Below are 18190 nucleotides of genomic sequence, written 5' to 3' on the forward strand. Positions count from 1 at the left end.
GGGTTACACAAGGTCAGTTACAAAGGAGGAGATATACATATCCGTATTGCCTAGCTTGCCTTCCACGCCAAGTAGAGTCCCATCCGGACACGGGACGAAGTCTTCAATCTTGTATCTTAATAGTCCAACAGTCCGGCCAAAGGATATAGTCCGGCTGTCCGGAGGCCCCCTAATCCAGGACTCCCTCACCCACCTTGGCCACCTCCTCCTCTCTCCCACTAAGGCCCAATAAGGCCCATTGACTCCCCGGGGGGTTCCGGTAACCCCCCGATACTCCGGGAAATGCCCGAACTCATCCAGAACCATTCTGATGTCCAAACATAGCCTTCCAATATATTGATCTTTATGTCTCAACCATTTCGAGACTCCTCGTCATGTCCGTGATCACATCTGGGACTCTGAACTACCTTCGGTACATCAAAACACATAGACTCATAATACCGATCATCATCGAACGTTAAGCGTGCGAACCCTATGGGTTCGAGAACTATGTAGACATGACCGAGACTCACTTCCGATCAATAACCAATAGCGGAACATGGATGCTCATATTGGCTCCTACATACTCTACAAAGATCTTTATCGGTCAAACTGCATAACAACATACGTTGTTCCCTTTGTCATCGGTATGTTACTTGCCCGATATTCGATCGTCCGTATCTCAATACCTAGTTCAATCTCGTTACCGGCAAGTCTCTTTACTCGTTCTGTAATGCATCATCCGTAACTAACTCATTAGTCACATTGCTTGCAAGGCTTATAGTGATGTGCATTACCGAGAGGGCCCAGAGATACCAGCATGGTGCATAAAAGAAAAGTGAAAACTAAATGCAAAAGACGCTCCAAGATTTGAACATATCACATGAACAAAACGAATCCGAAAACATACCGATACTTGTTGAAGAAAGATGGGATGCCTTCCAGGGCATCCCCAAGCTTAGATGCTTGAGTCTCCTTGAATATTTACTTGGGGTGTCTTGGTCATCCCCAAGCTTGAGCTATTGCCTCTCCTCCTTCTCCTTGCATCGAGACCTCCTCGATCTTCGAACACTTCATCCAAACAAAACTTAACCGAACTTTTAGTGGCGGGGTTAGTTAACATGGCAATGAAATCCCATCATGTACAGCTGTAACATTATTGTATAATTATAAACAAAAATTACCCACTATATACTATCACAATTTTATGGCCCCAAGTCAAGGAGGCTTCAACAAGAATTCAAACATATGCAAATAATGAAGCTATAACAGCAATCTGTGAAAATAGGACAGTATGTAAAGATTTGAACATCCACCATACTTCTGTAACTCACCAAATTCTGAAACATTAGGACAAAATAAACATTTTTTATAGAAAGATGGTGCAAAAAGTTTCAGAACCATTTGACGTTCTAGTAAAACATGTAAAATCGAGCACTACAGCCGAAGTTTCTGTTTTGCACGGCACAAACCAACAAGCAATCTAATCATCCTAAAGGCAAATCTTGGCACATTATTTTTATAATACAATGGAATTGTACAAGGGGGTAATTATTTTTGTGAGAATCTTCATGAAAAATTCTACATTGTTTCCATGAGCATGAATGCAAGTGTTCAAGGTCGACCCTCACTTCTCCAATGCATAACTTCCAATCGCTTCTCTTTTGTGAAAAGGTTTTTAAGTTCCCCTCTATATCTTTTTTGTTTTTAAACTTTATGGAAGCACTCAACAGAAATAAATGACTATCTAAAACTTTCGGGTTGTCTCCATGGCAGCGCTTTCTTTAAAGCCATTAAGCTAGGCATAAAGTGCTCAAGTAATGAATCCACCCTGATCCCAAGGTATATCAAAGCCAATTTTAATTAACAATGATTTGGCATTTAGTAATGAGCACAAGGCAACATATATCATGCAATGATGAAGTCTAAGTCTCTTCCTATGCATCGCCATGTCGTACAAGAACAATTCATGAACATCAAGTAAAGGCCAATACATAACATAAGTAGTTTCTTGCAATTTTATCGTGTTGGAAACATAGAAAAGCGGAGACGTAGTTCCTCTCTTATAATAATTGCAAGTAGGAGCAGCAAGCACATGCATATTATATTCATCAAAATCATCATGTGCAACGGTAAAAGGCAACCCATCAATGTAATCCTTAATAAGAGCAAACTTCTCTGATATAGTGTAGTTGGGAGAATCCAAAAAGATAATAGGACTATCATGTGTGGGTGCAATAGCAACAATTTCATGTTTAACATAAGGAACAATAGCAAGTTCATCTCCATAAGCATCATTCATATTGGCATCTTGGCCACAAGCATAGCAAGCATCAAATTCATCAAAAAAGGGATATTTGAAAAGAATCAACGGGATCATAGCAATTATAATAGTATTCATCCTTCGGTAAGCATGAAGGGACATTAAATAATGTATGAGTTGGAGGGTTACTCTCATTATAAGGTGGGCATGGGTAGCTAATCCGTTCTTCATCCGTTTGTTCTTCGCTCTCCTCCTCATCTTTTTCATCCAATGAGCTCATAGTTTCATCAATTTCTTCTTCCATAGACTCCTGCAAATATTAATCTTTTCTTGGACAGCGGAGTTATTCTCAATAAATACATCAATATCATAATTGTATTTATAATTATCATAGCAATATTTAAGGATAGTAAGATTTTCAGGTCTATAAAGTGAATCATCAAAATCTTCAAACTTTTCAAACAAAGATTCAATTTCATAAGCACCCTTAAAAGCAACAAATTCTTCTATCTATTCCACATCATAGTAATCTTATATACCATTAGCATAAGAAGCCAAGGTTTCATTATCATTAAATTCACATGAAAAGTGAAGATGTGGAGCATTCATCCTAGAGCAACAAGTATAATCATATCTCTGGCATAAATTCCAAGCATACCAATGCAACATATGAATTTGATCCCATAACAATTTCCCTTTATGAGTCAAGCGATAATCCCTAAAGTATTCACGTTAATCCAACGTTACTTCCATTATATAGTTGAATGGGGTTTTCTCAAGATTATCAAAGTAGTGCATAATATCTTTTACATAACGACCATCGAGGGTTTTAGGAGGTTCCCCATCTCCATGAGTAGCAGGTACAACTAATTTTTTTGGTGTTTCATGTTCCATATCCATAACTAAAGATAGAGAACAACTTAGAACAGGAAATAAAAACTACTTGGTGATAAAGCAAACAAGCACACACAAGAATATTCGCCCCACGCTATTGCTCCTGGGCGACGGCGCCAGAAAAAGGTCTTGATAACCCACAAGTATAGGGGATGGTTTGTAGCCTTTTTCGAAAAATATGAGTGTTGAACCAAACGAGGAGCTAAAGGTAGAACAAATATTCCCTCAAGTTCTATCGACCATCGATACAACTCTACGCACACTTGACATTTACTTTACCAGAAACAAGTATGAAAATAGTTTGTAGGTGTGATGCTAGAACTACTTTGCAAGAATAAAACTAGAATTACTTTGTAAGATAATAAAAGTTAGGTGTTTAGTAAAAGGGTTTGTGTCAACAAGAAAGTTATTTGTTCCTGGGCAATCGATAGCAAGTACCGGTAATCATTCTTGCAATTTTATATGAGGGAGAGGCATGAGCTAACATACTTTCTCTACTTGGATCATATGTACTTATGATTGGAACTCTAGCAAGCATCCGCAACTACTAAAGATCATTAAGGTCGTGAAACCCAACCATAGCATTAAGTATCAAGTCCTCTTTATTCCCATACATCATACCCCACCTACTTGGGTTTAAGTTTCTGTCACTCTCGCAACCCACCGTAAGCGAACCATGAACATATTGCAACACCCTACAGCGGGGGGGGGGGGGCTCACATTTGCACGAGAATGGAGGGCACCGTAGGACAGAACCATAAAGAAAATATACAATCATACCAACCAAGATCACGATTAACCCACATGACAAAACGGATCTACTCAAACATCATAGGATAACCATAGATCATTGGGAAATAATATATGGAGTTGAGCACCATGTTTAAGTAGAGATTATAGCGGGGGGAAGAGGTGTTACACCGCTGCATAGAGGGGGAGAAAGTTGGTGTTGACAGTAGCAAGATTGTTGATATAGATCTCCGTCCCGATCGTTGCCCCGGTGGCACTCCGGCGCCACCGGAAGCGAGGGGGGAGAGAGCCCCCCTCCTTATTCTTATTCCTTGGCCTCCCCCTAGATGGGAGGAGAGTTCCTCCTCTGGTCCTTGGTCTCCATGGCGGCGGAGGGGCGGGAGCCCCTCCGAGATTGGATCTCCCTCTCTGTTCTCTTCTGTTTCGCGTTCCCTAGATCTGGCCGAAAACCGTTTCTTATATTCCGGGAGATCCGTAACTCCAGTTGCTCTTAGATTTTAACACATTTTTTTCCGGATATAAGCTTCCTTGCGCTAGTACTTGGGATTTGATGGCTTGGCGTGGTTTGTATGTTATGTCAAATGGAAGGAGCTCAATGGCCCATTTGGTTATCCGACTCGTAGCATCGCGGTTGTTTATTATATCATTGAGGGGTACTTCGGAAGCCACCATGATAGAACATTCTTGGAAGTAGTGTCGTAGCTTCCAGGATGCCATGAAGACCGCGTATGCTATCTTTTGATAATGAGGGTACCAGGATTTGCATGGTGTGACAACGGTGGATACGTAATATATCGGCTTCTGAATTGGGAATTTGTGTCCGTCCTGGTCTCGTTCCATGACGAGCACGGCACTCACCACCTGGTGTGTTGCCGATATGTATAATAACATGGGTTCGCCGACGTTTGGTGCGGCCAGTATTGGGTTGCTCGCGAGAAGGGTTTTTATTTCTTCCAGTCCGGCTGTTGTCGCATCCGTCCACTCAAAGTGATTGGTGCGCCGGAGGAGGCGATACAATGGCAATGCCTTTTCCCCCAATCTGGAGATAAAGCGGCTTAAAGCTGCCACGCACCCAGCGAGTTTTTGGACCTGTTTAAGGTCCCTTGGTGTGGCCAATTGTGACAAGGCTCAGATTTTGGCTGGATTTGCTTCAATTCCTCTATTGGAAATGATGAAGCCCAGCAGCTTTCCAGCAGGAACGTAGAAAACACACTTTTCTCGATTAAGCTTGATGTCATATGTACGGAGGTTGTCAAATGTGAGACGTAAATCGTCTATTAGTGAGTCGACGTGCCTAGTTTTAATGACGATGTCGTCCACGTATGCTTCAACTGTCTTGCCGATATGTTTCTCCAGGCATGTTTGAATCATGCGTTGGTAGGTGGCCCCAGCGTTTTTGAGCCCGAAGGGCATGGTGTTGAAGCAGAATAGCCCGTATGGGGTAATGAATGTTGTTGCGGCTTGATCGGACTCCTTCATTTTGATTTGATGGTATCCGGAATATGCGTCGAGGAAGCATAGCAAATCGTGTCCTGCGGTGGCATTGATAATTTGGTCGATGCGGGGGAGGGGGAAGGGATCCTTAAGGCAGGCCTTATTGAGGTCTTTGAAACCAACGCACAGGCGCCAGGATTTATCCTTTTTTGGTACCATCACCAAGTTTGCTAGCCAGTCCGGGTGTTTTATTTCTCTAATGAATCAGACCTCTGTTAACTTCGCTAGCTCCTCCCCCATCGCTTGACGTTTGGGTTCGGAAAAACGCCGCAGTGTTTGTTTGACCGGTTTATATCCCTTCAATATGTTGAGGCTGTGTTCGTCCAATCTGCGTGGGATTCCTGGCATATCAGAAGGATGCCAGGCAAATATATCCCAATTTTCGCGCAGAAATTCTCGTAGCGCGGTGTCGACCATTGGGTCTAATTGTGCCCCGATAGATGCTGTCTTCTTGGGGTCCGTTGGATGGACTTGGAATTTGACTATTTCTTCTGCTGGTTTGAAGGAGGTGGATTTGGGTCATTTTTCCAAGATTACGTCGTCCTTATCCACCATGGAGCATAATGCGGTTAATTCTTCGGCCGCGAGGGCTTCGGATAATGCCTCAAGGGCCAGTGATGCGGTTTTGTTTTCAGCGCGGAGTGCTATGTCCGGATCACTAGCAAGAGTGATTATGCCGTTGGGCCCCGGCATCTTGAGCTTCATATACCCATAGTGAGGTATAGCCTAGAAGCATGTGAATGCATCTCGCCCCAATAGGCGTGATATCCGATGTTGAAAGGGGGCACTTGGAAGGTTAGTTCTTCGGTCTGATAGTTCTCTGGTGTGCCGAATACCACGTCGAGTGTGATTTTTCCCGCGCATCTCGCCTCCCGGCTGGGAATAATTCCCTGGAAGGTCGTGCTACTTTGCTTGATGCGGCTCCTGTCTATTTCCATTTTACTGAGTGTGTCCTCGTAAATGAGGTTTAATCCGTTGCCACCGTCCATGAGAACCTTGGTGAGCCGAAAGTCGTCCACGATCAGACTGAGGACCAAGGCGGCTAGTGCCCGGATTGTCCTGACTTTTGGTTCGTCATCGACATTGAAAGTTATGGCCATGTTGTTCCAAGGGTTTGTTGCTGCGATTTGACAGACTTTGGCGAGGCCGCGGAGTGCCCTTTTACACTTATTGTTTGAAGCGAAAGTCTCGAAGACCGTCAGTACTCTGGGGTCATCGTCTTCTAGAGGATGTTGCTCTGGGTTATTTTTGGTGATGATATCCTCGCCACTCTTGGCCACCTGCCAGAGTATCCAATATGCTCTAAGGCTGTGAGTTGATATAGTGTCCGGTGTTGTGTGTAGCTTGCATGGTCCATCGAGCCATCCCTCCAGAACCGTTCTGCGTCTCATAATGGGCTTGTACTTCTTTGTCATTGGGACGGGCGTGCCACTAGGGTGCATCCTTTTCACCTGAACGAGGGATTAGGTGGAAACCGGCGGTTCCCAGCAGGCTGCCTGAGTTTTCCAGGCGCTTTCCATTGCGCAGTACTTGTATACTATGGTTGCCAAGTCTGCGAATCGTGATATGCAACGACGGCTGATGGCGTTGAGGATTCCTTCATCTGTGCAATTGCTGCGAAACGTTGTGATCGTGTGTTCGTTGTCGCATTCAATCTTATCTTTGACAAGGAGGAATCTAGCCCAGAAGTGGTGGGCCGTTTCCTTGTACTGCTACCATATGCCCCTGAGAGCGCTTATGTCTGGGTGGGTGGGTGGATTGAAGTCCGAACCCTGACCCAAATGGGATCCAAAGTTTGGAGAATCTTCGGATTTAGTAGATCGGGCTCCGGGATGTCAGCTGGTTTTTTGGGCTTGTCATCCGATTCTGTGTTTGGAGGACAGGACATGTCTTTCTGTGGGTAGGTATTCGGCTCTTCAAGTTCAGAGATCCGAACGTAGTTCGTCCTTAGTATAGAGGAAGAGTTGTCGTCTTGCTCCTCTACTACCGCTACTTGATGGGTGATCGGTGAAGTTCTAATTTCTCCCTGGTTGGGTTTAAGCCCAATCCGATCTAGTCCGTGGCGACCCCCAAGGCGGCGATGCAATCTAGGCGCTCGTTTAAAGACGACAGCTCCGTCGGATCCATCTGCTTGGAGTAGTTAGAGTCAACATGAAGGGGATTTTTGATGACCCGAGAAGCCATCGTCGGCTTAGTGGCCGAACGGGCAGTCGTAATGAAGCCGCCCAGCCGAAGGGTTTGGCCTGGGGCCAGTGTTCCTCCGGAGGTAACTTTATCCTTGAGAACAAGGCGAGCCATCGATCCTAACTTTCGACGGCACAGTGGAACTCTCAATGAAAGCACCAATGTCGGTGTCAAAACCGGCGGATCTCGGGTAGGGGGTCCCGAACTGTGCGTCTAGGATCGATGGTAATAGGAGACGGGGGACACAATGTTTACCCAGGTTCGGGCCCTCTCTATGGAGGTAATACCCTACTTCCTGCTTGATTGATTTTGATGAATATGAGTATTACAAGAGTTGATCTACCACGAGATCGTAATGGCTAAACCCTAAAAGTCTAGCCTGGCTATGATTATTCTGGGGTATCTACAGACCTAGCCCTCTGGTTTATATAGACACAGGAGGGATCTAGGGTTACACAAGGTTGGTTTTACAGAGAAAAGAATCTTCATAGTTGATCGCCAAGCTTGCCTTCCACGCCAAGGAGAGTCCCATCCGGACACGGGTATAGTCTTTGGTCTTTGTATCTTCACGGCCCATCAGTCCGACCCATATCCAATTGGTCCGACGCCCGAGGACCCCTTAGTCCAGGACTCCCTCAGCGCCCGAGGTAGAGGTCCAACCGACGTACGAGGTGAGCACAATCCACCACGGCACGCCTGGCTCCTCTGGCGCGCCCTAGTGGGTTGTGCCCACCACGGGCCTCCGTTTGCGGTGATTCCAACTCCCAAAAATCACATATATTCCAAAATAATTCTCCGTGAAATTTTATTTCATTTGGACTTCGTTTGATATGGATACTCTGTGATACAAAAAACATGCAGAAAACAGGAACTGGCACAGGGCACTGGATCAATAGGTTAGTCCAATAAATCATATTAAAAGTTGCTAAAAGTATGTAAAAGTTGTATAATATTGGCATGAAACAATCAAAAATTATAGATACGACGGAGATGTATCACTCAGCCATAGGTTCTATAATGTATGCCATGTTGTGTACCCGACATGATGTGTGCCTTGCCATAAGTTTGGCAGAGAGGTACAATAGTGATCCAAGAGCGGATCACTGGACGGTGGTCAAAATTATCCTTAGGCACCTAAAGAGGACTAAGGAAATGTTTCTCGGTTATGGAGGTGATAAAGAGTTCGTCGTAAAGGGTTACATCGATGCAATCTTTGACACTGATCCGGATGACTCTAAGTCTTAATCTGGATACGTATTGAACGTGGGAGCAATTAGCTAGAGTAGCTCTATGCAAAGCATTGTAGACATAGATATTATAAAAGTACACACTAATCTGAATGTTGCAGACCTGTTGACTAAAAACATCTCTCACAAGCAAAACATGATCACACCTTAGAACTGTTTGGGTGTTAATCACATGGCGATGTGAACTAGATTATTGACTCTAGTGAACTCTTTGGGTGTTAATCACATGGTGATGTGAACTAGATTATTGACTCTAGTGGACTCTCTGGGTGTTAATCACATGGCGATGTGAACTAGATTATTGACTCTAGTGAACTCTTTGGGTGTCAATCACATGGCGATGTGAACTAGATTATTGACTCTAGTGCAAGTGGGAGACTGATGGAAATATGCCCTAGAGGCAGTAATAAAATGTTTTTAATTATATTTCCTTAATCATGATAAAGTTTTACTATTCATGCTAGAATTGTATTGACCGGAAACTTAAATACGTGTGTGGATACATAAACAAATATTGTGTCCCTAGTGAGCCTCTACTAGACTAGCTCATTGATAAAAGATGGTTAAGGTTTCCTAACCATAGACATGAGTTTGCTACCTCTTGAGCTTGCGTTGGTTTTTCATTTGAAGAGGAAAGGGTGATGCAACAAAGTAGAGTAAGTATTTCCCTCAGTTTTGAGAACTAAGGTATCAATCCAGTAGGAGACAATGCAGAAGCCACCGAATACCTGCACAAACAAACATCAACTTGCACCCAACGCGATAAAGGGGTTGTCAATCTCTTCACGGTTATTTCCACGTGAGATCTGATAGAGATGGATAAACGGTAAAGTAATATTTTTGGTATTTTTGGTTTATGGAACGGAAAGTAAAAGATTGCAAAGAAAGTAAATAGAAAACTAGAATTGTAGATCAGAAACTTATAAGATGGAAAATAGACCCGGGGGCCATAGGTTTCACTAGAGGCTTCTCTCAAGATAGAAATTATTATGGTGGGTGAACAAATTACTGCCGAGCAATTGATAGAAAAGCGCAAAGTTATGACGATATCTAAGGCAATGATCATGAATATAGACATCACGTCCATGTCAAGTAGACCGAAATGATTATGCATCTACTACTATTACTCCACACATCGACCGCTATCCAGCATGCACCTAGAGTATTAAATTCATAAAGAATGGAGTAACGCCTTAAGTAAGATGACATGATGTATAGGAATTAACTCAAACAATATGATGAAAACCCCATCTTTTTATCCTCGATGGCAACAATACAATACGTGTCAGTTCCCCTTCTGTCACTAGGATCGAGCACCACAAGATTGAACCCAAAGCTAAGCACTTCTCCCATTGCAAGAAAAACCAATCTAGTTGGCCAAACCAAATCGATAGTTCGAAGAGACTTGCAAAGATATCAAATCATGCATATAAGAATTCAGAGGAGATTCAAATAATATTCATAGATAAGTTGATCATAAATCCACAATTCATCGGACCTCGGCAAACACACTGCAAAAGAGTATTACATCGAATAGATCTCCAAGAACATCGAGGAGAACTTTGTATTGAGAATCAAAGAGAGAAAAGAAGTCATCTAGATACTAGCTATGGACCAATAGGTATGTGGTAAACTACTCACGCTTCATCGGAGAGGCAATGGTCTTGATGTAGAAGCCCTCTGTGATCGAATCCCCCTTCAGCAGGATGCCGGAAAAGGCCCCAAGATGGGATCTCATGGGTACAGAAGGTTGCGGCGGTGGAAAAGTGGTTTCGTGGCTCTTCTGGCCCAACTCTTTTGCTTCGGGGGCTTCTTTTGGTCCAAAAACAATCGTAGAATTTCAGGTCAATTGGACTCAGTTTGATATTCCTTTTCTACGAAACTTAAAAACAAGGAAAAAAAACAGAAACTGGCACTGGGCTCTAGGTTAATAGGTTAGTCCCAAAAATCATATAAAATAGCATATAAATGCATATAAAACATCCAAGATGGATAATATAATAGCATGGAACAATCAAAAATTATAGATACGTTGGAGACGTATCAGAGTTGTCATTTGATAACGGGATCACATCATTAGGAGAATGATGTGATGGACAAGACCCAACCGTTATCATAGCATATGATCGTTTAGTTTATTGCTCCTACTTTCTTAATGTCTAATACATGTTTCTTCGACCATGGGATCGTGCAACTCCCGGACTCCGGAGGAATGCCGTGTGTGTCATCAAACGTCACAACCTAACTGGGTGATCATAAAGGTTCTCTACAGGTACTCCCTCCGTTTTCTTTTTAGTTCGCTTATAAGATTTGGTCAAAGTCAAACTATGTAAAGTTTGACTAGATTTGTAGGAGAAAATATCAATATTCATACTATGAAATCAATATTATTATATGCATGATGAAATTAATTTTCATAATATATAACTTTAGTATTGTAGATGTTGATATTTTTTCTAAAAAGTTGGCCATACTTTACAACGCTTGACTTTGACCAAATCTTATATGCAGACTAAAAAGAAATGGAGGGAGTATCTCCGAAGGTGTCTGTTGAGTTGGCATGGATCGAGACTGGGATTTGTAACTCCATATGACGGAGAGGTATCTCTCGGCCCTCTTGGTAATACAACATCACAAGAAGCTTGCAAGCAAAGTGACTAAGGAGTTAGTTACGGGATGATGTATTACAGAACGAGTAAAGAGACTTGTCGGTAACAAGATTGAACTAGGTATGGAGATACTGACGACCGAATCTCGGGCAAGTAATATACAGACGAACAAAGGGGACTATGTATGTTGTCATAAAGGTCCGGCCGATAAAGATCTTCATAGAATATGTAGGAACCAATATGGGCATCCAGGTCCCGCTATTGGTTATTGACCGGAGAAGCGTCTCGGTCATGTCTACATCATTCTTGAACCCGTAGGGTCCGCACGCTTAATGTTCGTTGATGATATAGTATTATATGAGTTATGTATGTTGGTGACCGAATGGTGTTCGAAGTCCCGAATGAGATCACCGACATGATGAGGAGCCCCGGAATGGTCTGGAGGTAAAGATTGATAGGATGATATGGTTGGGCCAATGGGTAAGGCCCACGAGGCCTTAAGACAATGCACAAAGGGGTTTTCTCGGAGGGCAGGGGCTAGACACCAAGGTTCCTAGCGTCTAGCCCTGGGCCAGACGTTGTAGTCCGTGGCGTTTACATTAACGCCAGGAACCATGGCGTTTGGCCCTGGAGTCCGAGAAGGACTCTTCTTTGGATTCCAAATCGACTTTGGGGAGGCCCTCTCCCCAAGAAATGACCCTATGGCTCAACATACGGATCATGAATGTGTACAACTACATCAACCACGTTGATAAACGCTTCCGCCTAGCAATCTTCAAGGGTATGAAGATGCGCTCCCCCTCTCATAGATATGAATCTTTATGGATAGCTCTTGCTAGTGCGTAAAAAAATATTATTTTCCATGCAACGTTTCCCTACAGACTACTACTACCCCTAGGATGCTTACTACTACGTGGAGGCCGCCGATGACCAGGAGTAGATAGGAGGCTCCCAAGCAGTAAGCCTTGCCTTTTCGAACATCGTAGATGTTTGTGCTAGCCTTCTTAAGGCAAACTTGTTTAACTTATTTCTGTACTCAGATATTGTTGCTTCCGCTGACTCATTTGTATTCGAGATTATGTATTCGAGCCCTCGAGGCCCCTGGCTTGTAATGTAAAAGCTTGTATGACTTTAATTTGTGTCTAGAGTTGTGTTGTGATATCTTCTCGTGAGTCCCTGATCTTGATCGTACACATTTGTATGTATGATTAGTGTACGATTGAATCAGGGACGTCACAACGGACAAACTTTGATTTGCATTAATGGTGAACCAGGCCCATGTTTTTCCAGCAAGCGAGGTCTTAGGCAAGGGGACCCAATCTCCCCCTTGCTCTTTGACATCATAGCCGATTCCCTTTCTTCCATGATTTCCAAAGCCAAGGAGGCTGGCCACCTTAAAGGTGTCATTTCTTACCTCATCTCGGGCGGAGTTGCGCACTTACAATATGTCGGTGACACCCTGCTCTTGTTTGAGCATGATCCTATTAGTATTGCAACTCTCACGATCCTTCTCATATGCTTTGAAGCCATGTCAGGGCTCAAAATTAAGTACGCCAAGAGCGAATTGCGTCCTAGGGATGGATGCGCAATGGAAGGCCAACACATCGCTAGCCTTCTCAATTACCAGAGGTCTGAGTTGTCGATTGTGTACCTAGGTTTATCCTACTCCAACTAATCTCTACAAGCTTCAGATTGGGATATGATGGTACATTGGTACTCAAAGTTGTTGAGCGTGTAGATCTGTGGCGGGAAGACTCATGTCCTCGGGCGCCACGCTCACGCTTACAAATGTGTGCCGTTTTGCTATCCCAACCTTTGATATGGTTTGTTCATCTTGGGCGATGGAGTTCACGCGTAGTTCGATAGAGTTTGTTCTAGATTCTTCTGGGAAGCGGGTGACACCAAGCGGAAAATATCACATGGTTCGTTGAGAAGAACTATGTAAACATAAAACCCAAGGGGGGCTTGGGATTACCAAATCCAAAAATATGAGTCCTTCTTTAATTTCGAAATGGATTTGGAAAATTTCTCAACGCGACCATAGCTTGTGGGCTAGGCTTCTTAAAGCTAAATATTTCTCCAACTCTTCAATTTTTGCTTCCTCTTCCAAAGGGTCGCAATTCTAGAATGGGATCCAATCCTACAAATATATCTTCAACAGTGGGCTAACTTTACGGCAGGGATGGGGCCGTTACCAAATTTTCGACGTGCAAGTGGATGGATTTCAGATGTTCTCTTGTTCGTCAAGTTTCCTAAACTATTTGCAATTGCTCCCGACCCTGTTATCTTAGTTAAAGACGTTTGTGTGGATGAAACCACTAACATTTCATTCTTCTATAACCTTTCTATCCTCGAATCTGACTCCTGGAAAGTTTTATAGAATATCACTAATCAGACCCAGCTCCCCGGTTCAAAAGACATGATATCTTAGGACTTGGAACCTTCGGGGAGCTTCTAAGTCATATCCATGTACTCCAAGCTATTTCATGGTCCTAGGCTAGGATTTTTTTAAAGGATCTTTGAGCAACGTGCCTATCTCAAGCTTCTAAAGATCGCCTCCCTACTGCAATGAATCTTCATAGACGCAACAACCTCAGTAACGGTATGTGTGCTCTGTGCGGCACCCCTGAGAACGTAGATCACTTGCTCTTTCAATGTGCTCCAACTTTGTTCCTCTGGAGCTATGTGCGCCAATGTTTTGGCGTTGATTGGCGCCCTAATTTGATGCAAGATCTGTTAGGCTTGCTTCAGAACGCCTGAGGCCAATCATGGAGATTAGCATAGCGTATTTTTGGTGCATTGGTATAGGCTGAACCGTTCAAAACGAACTTGTCATCGAGGGAATTTTACCCTCCCATCCTGCTAACTGTATTTTGAAATGGCTTTTATTTTTGTAACAATGTAGACCTATAGGAAAGAAGAAGGACTGTGAGTATGCTGACGTTGTGTTGTCCAAACTTAGGGACATCCACGCCACCAACCGCCATCAAGTCGCTGCCCGAGCCCGCGATTTTGATGTAGCCCTACCGTTTCATTACATGAACATAATCTGCTTCTAGCATCGGACTATATTGTGTGCGATGTTATTTGTGTTGATTCTGTATTTGACTCCTATGTCGTTTCTACCTTTATTAAGTCAACAAAGCCGAGCGTCCCTAGCGTCTTTTCTTCACAAAAATAACCAAACACAAATGGGTATGAAATCTCGTTCATGTGTTTTGCTCAGCGGTGATAGATAACAACGGCGTGATGCGTCGTGCTACCAATCGACATGATACCTCCTCCGGTCCTTTTTACTCTGCATGTAAGAATTATCTGAAGTCAAACTTCACAAATTTTGACCATATTTATATGAAAAAATATCAATATCTACCATGCTAAAGTTATACAATATGAAAGTTTAAATCATGACACACCTACTGATATTAATTTCTTATTATGAATGTTGGTATTATTTTCTCTAAAGTTGATCAAATTTTACGAGGCTTAATTTTAGACAAATCTTATATACGAAGTAAAAAGAGGACCGGAGGGAGTAAAGTAAGGGCATCTCCAACAGTTGTAAGATATATGTTGGTAAATTTGCCACCTAGGACATAATGATGATGTGGCATATATTAAATGTGAAGAGAGAGCAAAATTGTATGTAGATTAACCAACAACCTTTGCACAAGCTGCAAAATAAAATAGAGAGCAATCACATTTATTTTTTCATCATCTATTGGATAGCTTACATACAACTCATTACAGTAGTTGTATGATAGCTTATTTGTTGATGGCATGGACATTTTACTAACAAAACTAACATATAACCTGTGGAGATGCCCTAAACCTAAACTTGACTTGTCAATCGCACCGCAAATCAGCTCGGCGCCTTCTCACTCACTCCAACCACTCCTTGATGTAGGCCGTATTAGTTGTTTTCCCCATCTGTTCGCTCATATCCGCGCGCAGCCACATTTCTTTTTATCAAATCAGTTCACCCAGGTGGACGAATGAATTTCCTTCTCATCTTGGATGTCGTTTGACCAAGTTTGCCCAATCCGGGTCCCGCCTCTACAACTGGATGGTGCCAGTCGAGAAAGATTAGACAAAACAGGGCTCGTGACGACTAGTTGATCGGGACCAGTCAAACCCAAACCACCAACCGCCCCTTCCCTTCACGCATCTCCATGGGGTCCGAAGCCGGCGGCGGCGCCGCCGCGATTGACCTGCTCCGCTCGGCGGCGCCCTTCCTGCCGGACGCCGACCTTCTCCTGACGCCCGGCACGGGGCTCGTCCTCGTCGACCTCGTTAACGGCTTCTGCACCGTCGGCGCCGGGAACCTCGTGAGTTCTGCTCCCCCTCCTCTGCTCCGTTTTTGAGTATATTATCAAGTGAAGAGCCTTCGCGCGAGGTTGATCGACTCTTGCGGGATCTCGGTGATCCGGTGGGGTGGATGCATGCCACCATGCCGAAAGAGTTGGAGTTTTGCTGCTTGCTCTACGATGGAGACGCGAGTGAATGGGCCAGATACCCTCTCGCAGCTTTCTCCTACCTCGCTTCTTGGCTCTTTTGTTCTTTTCTTGTCACGCACTTCTCGCTCTTCCTCTCTTTTTTCTCTTTCCGGCCCATCTTGAATCTCCACTTTCCCTTTTCTTCCTCCCATGAATTAATATCAATCTGCATGAAGTATTATTACTCGTTTTACTTATAAGAAAGATGGCGTTTGCAGGCCCCTGTCACCCCAAATAAGCAGATCGAGAAGATGGTGGAGGAGTCTACCAGGCTTGCCAAGGTGTTCTGCCAGAGGAACTGGCCGGTCTTTGCGTTCCTTGATACCCACCATCCCGATAGGCCCGAGCCGCCTTTCCCGCCGCACTGCATCATCGGCTCCGGTGAAGAAAACTTTGTTCCAGGTTAAACACCAGCTCCACATTTTTTGTATTATTACTTATTACCTTAAGCCTTTCGTAGAGCATGTTCAGTTTCTATGAACTGATTCTTTCATGTTGAATTGGGATGCTAAATCGATGGTTTTGGTAACCTGATAAGATATGGGAGAATGACAGCAGAATACGTTCCATATCTGGATTCTGACGAAGTTCAATCTGCCATATGCAGCTCTGGAGTGGCTGGAGAATGATCCAAATGTGACAATGAGGCGCAAGGACTGCATTGATGGTTATCTTGCTTCATTTGAGAAGGACGGGTCCAATGTTTTCAGCGAGTGGGTCGCAAAGTTCCAGATCAAAACCGTAAGAGATCCTTCCTATTTAAATGTTCGGTGGAAAAAAGTGTGATCCCCATTTATAAATGATTCATGAATTTGCTTGATGCAGGTTTTGGTTGTAGGAATATGCACTGACTTCTGTGTTTTGGACTTTGTGAGTTCTACTCTGGCTGCAAGAAACATTGGCCGAGTGCCCCCGTTGGAAGATGTTGTGATCTATTCCGAGGGATGTGCGACATTTGACCTCCCTGTCGAAGTAGCCAGGAGTATCAAGGGAGCTTTGGCCCATCCACAGGTACTCAGCCACTAAACTCTACTATGCATGGTCAGTGAGAGTGTAGACTTCAGAAAGAGAGTAGATAGCTTTTGTATTCTGGAGCATGTAATTTTAGCTAGTATTAGGTTTTGTAAAACAGAGGACATTGAAGGAGTTCCCAGCATCCAGAGTTTATATACCATACCAAAATCCCATGCCATGTGATCCGGAGTTTCCATAGCTATATAGAACATCAACAAAGAGGAAAATTGTGTTCTGCCTAAAAAAAGTGCACTAGTTTTACATGGAAAATGCACTGTCGTGTTGGCTGCGAAGTTCCTAGCATCCAGAGTCTATACCGTGCTAAATACATAGGCCATATGATCCGGAGTTTATAGCAATAGAACAAAGAGAGAATTATGTTCTGCCTAAAAGAAAGTGCAGTAGTTTTACACGAAAATGCATTGTCTTGTTGGCTGTGAAGTATCTACGCGTAGAGTTCAGCTGCTTTCTCTTGATCTGAAAGTCACTGCATAGGCACAACGGTAGCAAATTTGCTTTGATATCTTGTGCGTTCCCTTGCTCATTAAAAGAAAGAAACATGGACTTATAGCTAACCTTTCATAATGATGCAGGATCTTATGCATCACATGGGACTTTACATGGCCAAATCAAGGGGTGCGAAGATAGTTGACGGAATTCTCGAAGAATAAGGCTAGATCATTCATCAGGTCTGATAGTCTTGCTGGAAGGACCGTGCTATAGTTCTATGTAGTCCTCCTGTTTATCCACTCTATGTAGAATAATCAGATGGTGTATCTGCCGCCTGTGCACTGACACTGTTCCACTGTATGTGCCATGCATGGTTATCTGTAATTATCCAAGGAGTGATGTTAACAAGCATTTACTTTACAGTACGCAGAATAGATACCATTTCCAATATATGTTTTGGTGCCGCGTAGTACGTATATATTCTGGGTTCCAAGGTTGCCCATCATAGAATATGAACCAAAACCGCTGATGAGATTGCTTGGAAAGACGTGGATTGGACCGGGTAGTCTCCCCGTCAGACCTCGCGATGTGTGTTGCCTAGTGCCACCATATCCATGGGTCAAGATGGGAATGGGCCGACCCGGCCCTGGCCTTGGACCCGGCCCTAGTGGCCTCAGGGCCAATATAAGAGGCCACGGGCTGACCCGCCCGATGGGTATTTCGGGTCGACCCAATTATTAGTGACGTATGTTGCTTTTTCTTGTGATGTGCTGATAGCTAAAATCCTAATAGAGTAGTACGGAATCTAGG

General features: G+C 43.6%; 1 protein-coding gene across 1 annotated transcript; it reads left to right on the plus strand.

The window, feature by feature from the left end:
• The first annotated feature begins 15515 nt into the window (after nt 1-15515).
• On the plus strand, nt 15516-17830 carry LOC119317050 (nicotinamidase 1-like). The gene is made up of 5 exons (XM_037591443.1): nt 15516-15748; nt 16135-16318; nt 16524-16657; nt 16742-16927; nt 17524-17830. The coding sequence occupies exons 1-5, from the start codon at nt 15593-15595 to the stop codon at nt 17599-17601; spliced, it is 738 nt and encodes a 245-aa protein (XP_037447340.1). The 5' UTR covers nt 15516-15592; the 3' UTR covers nt 17602-17830.
• Nucleotides 17831-18190: the final 360 nt, after the last annotated feature.

The sequence above is a fragment of the Triticum dicoccoides genome, chromosome 6A, assembly GCF_002162155.2.
Source record: "Triticum dicoccoides isolate Atlit2015 ecotype Zavitan chromosome 6A, WEW_v2.0, whole genome shotgun sequence".
NCBI lineage: Eukaryota > Viridiplantae > Streptophyta > Magnoliopsida > Poales > Poaceae > Triticum > Triticum dicoccoides.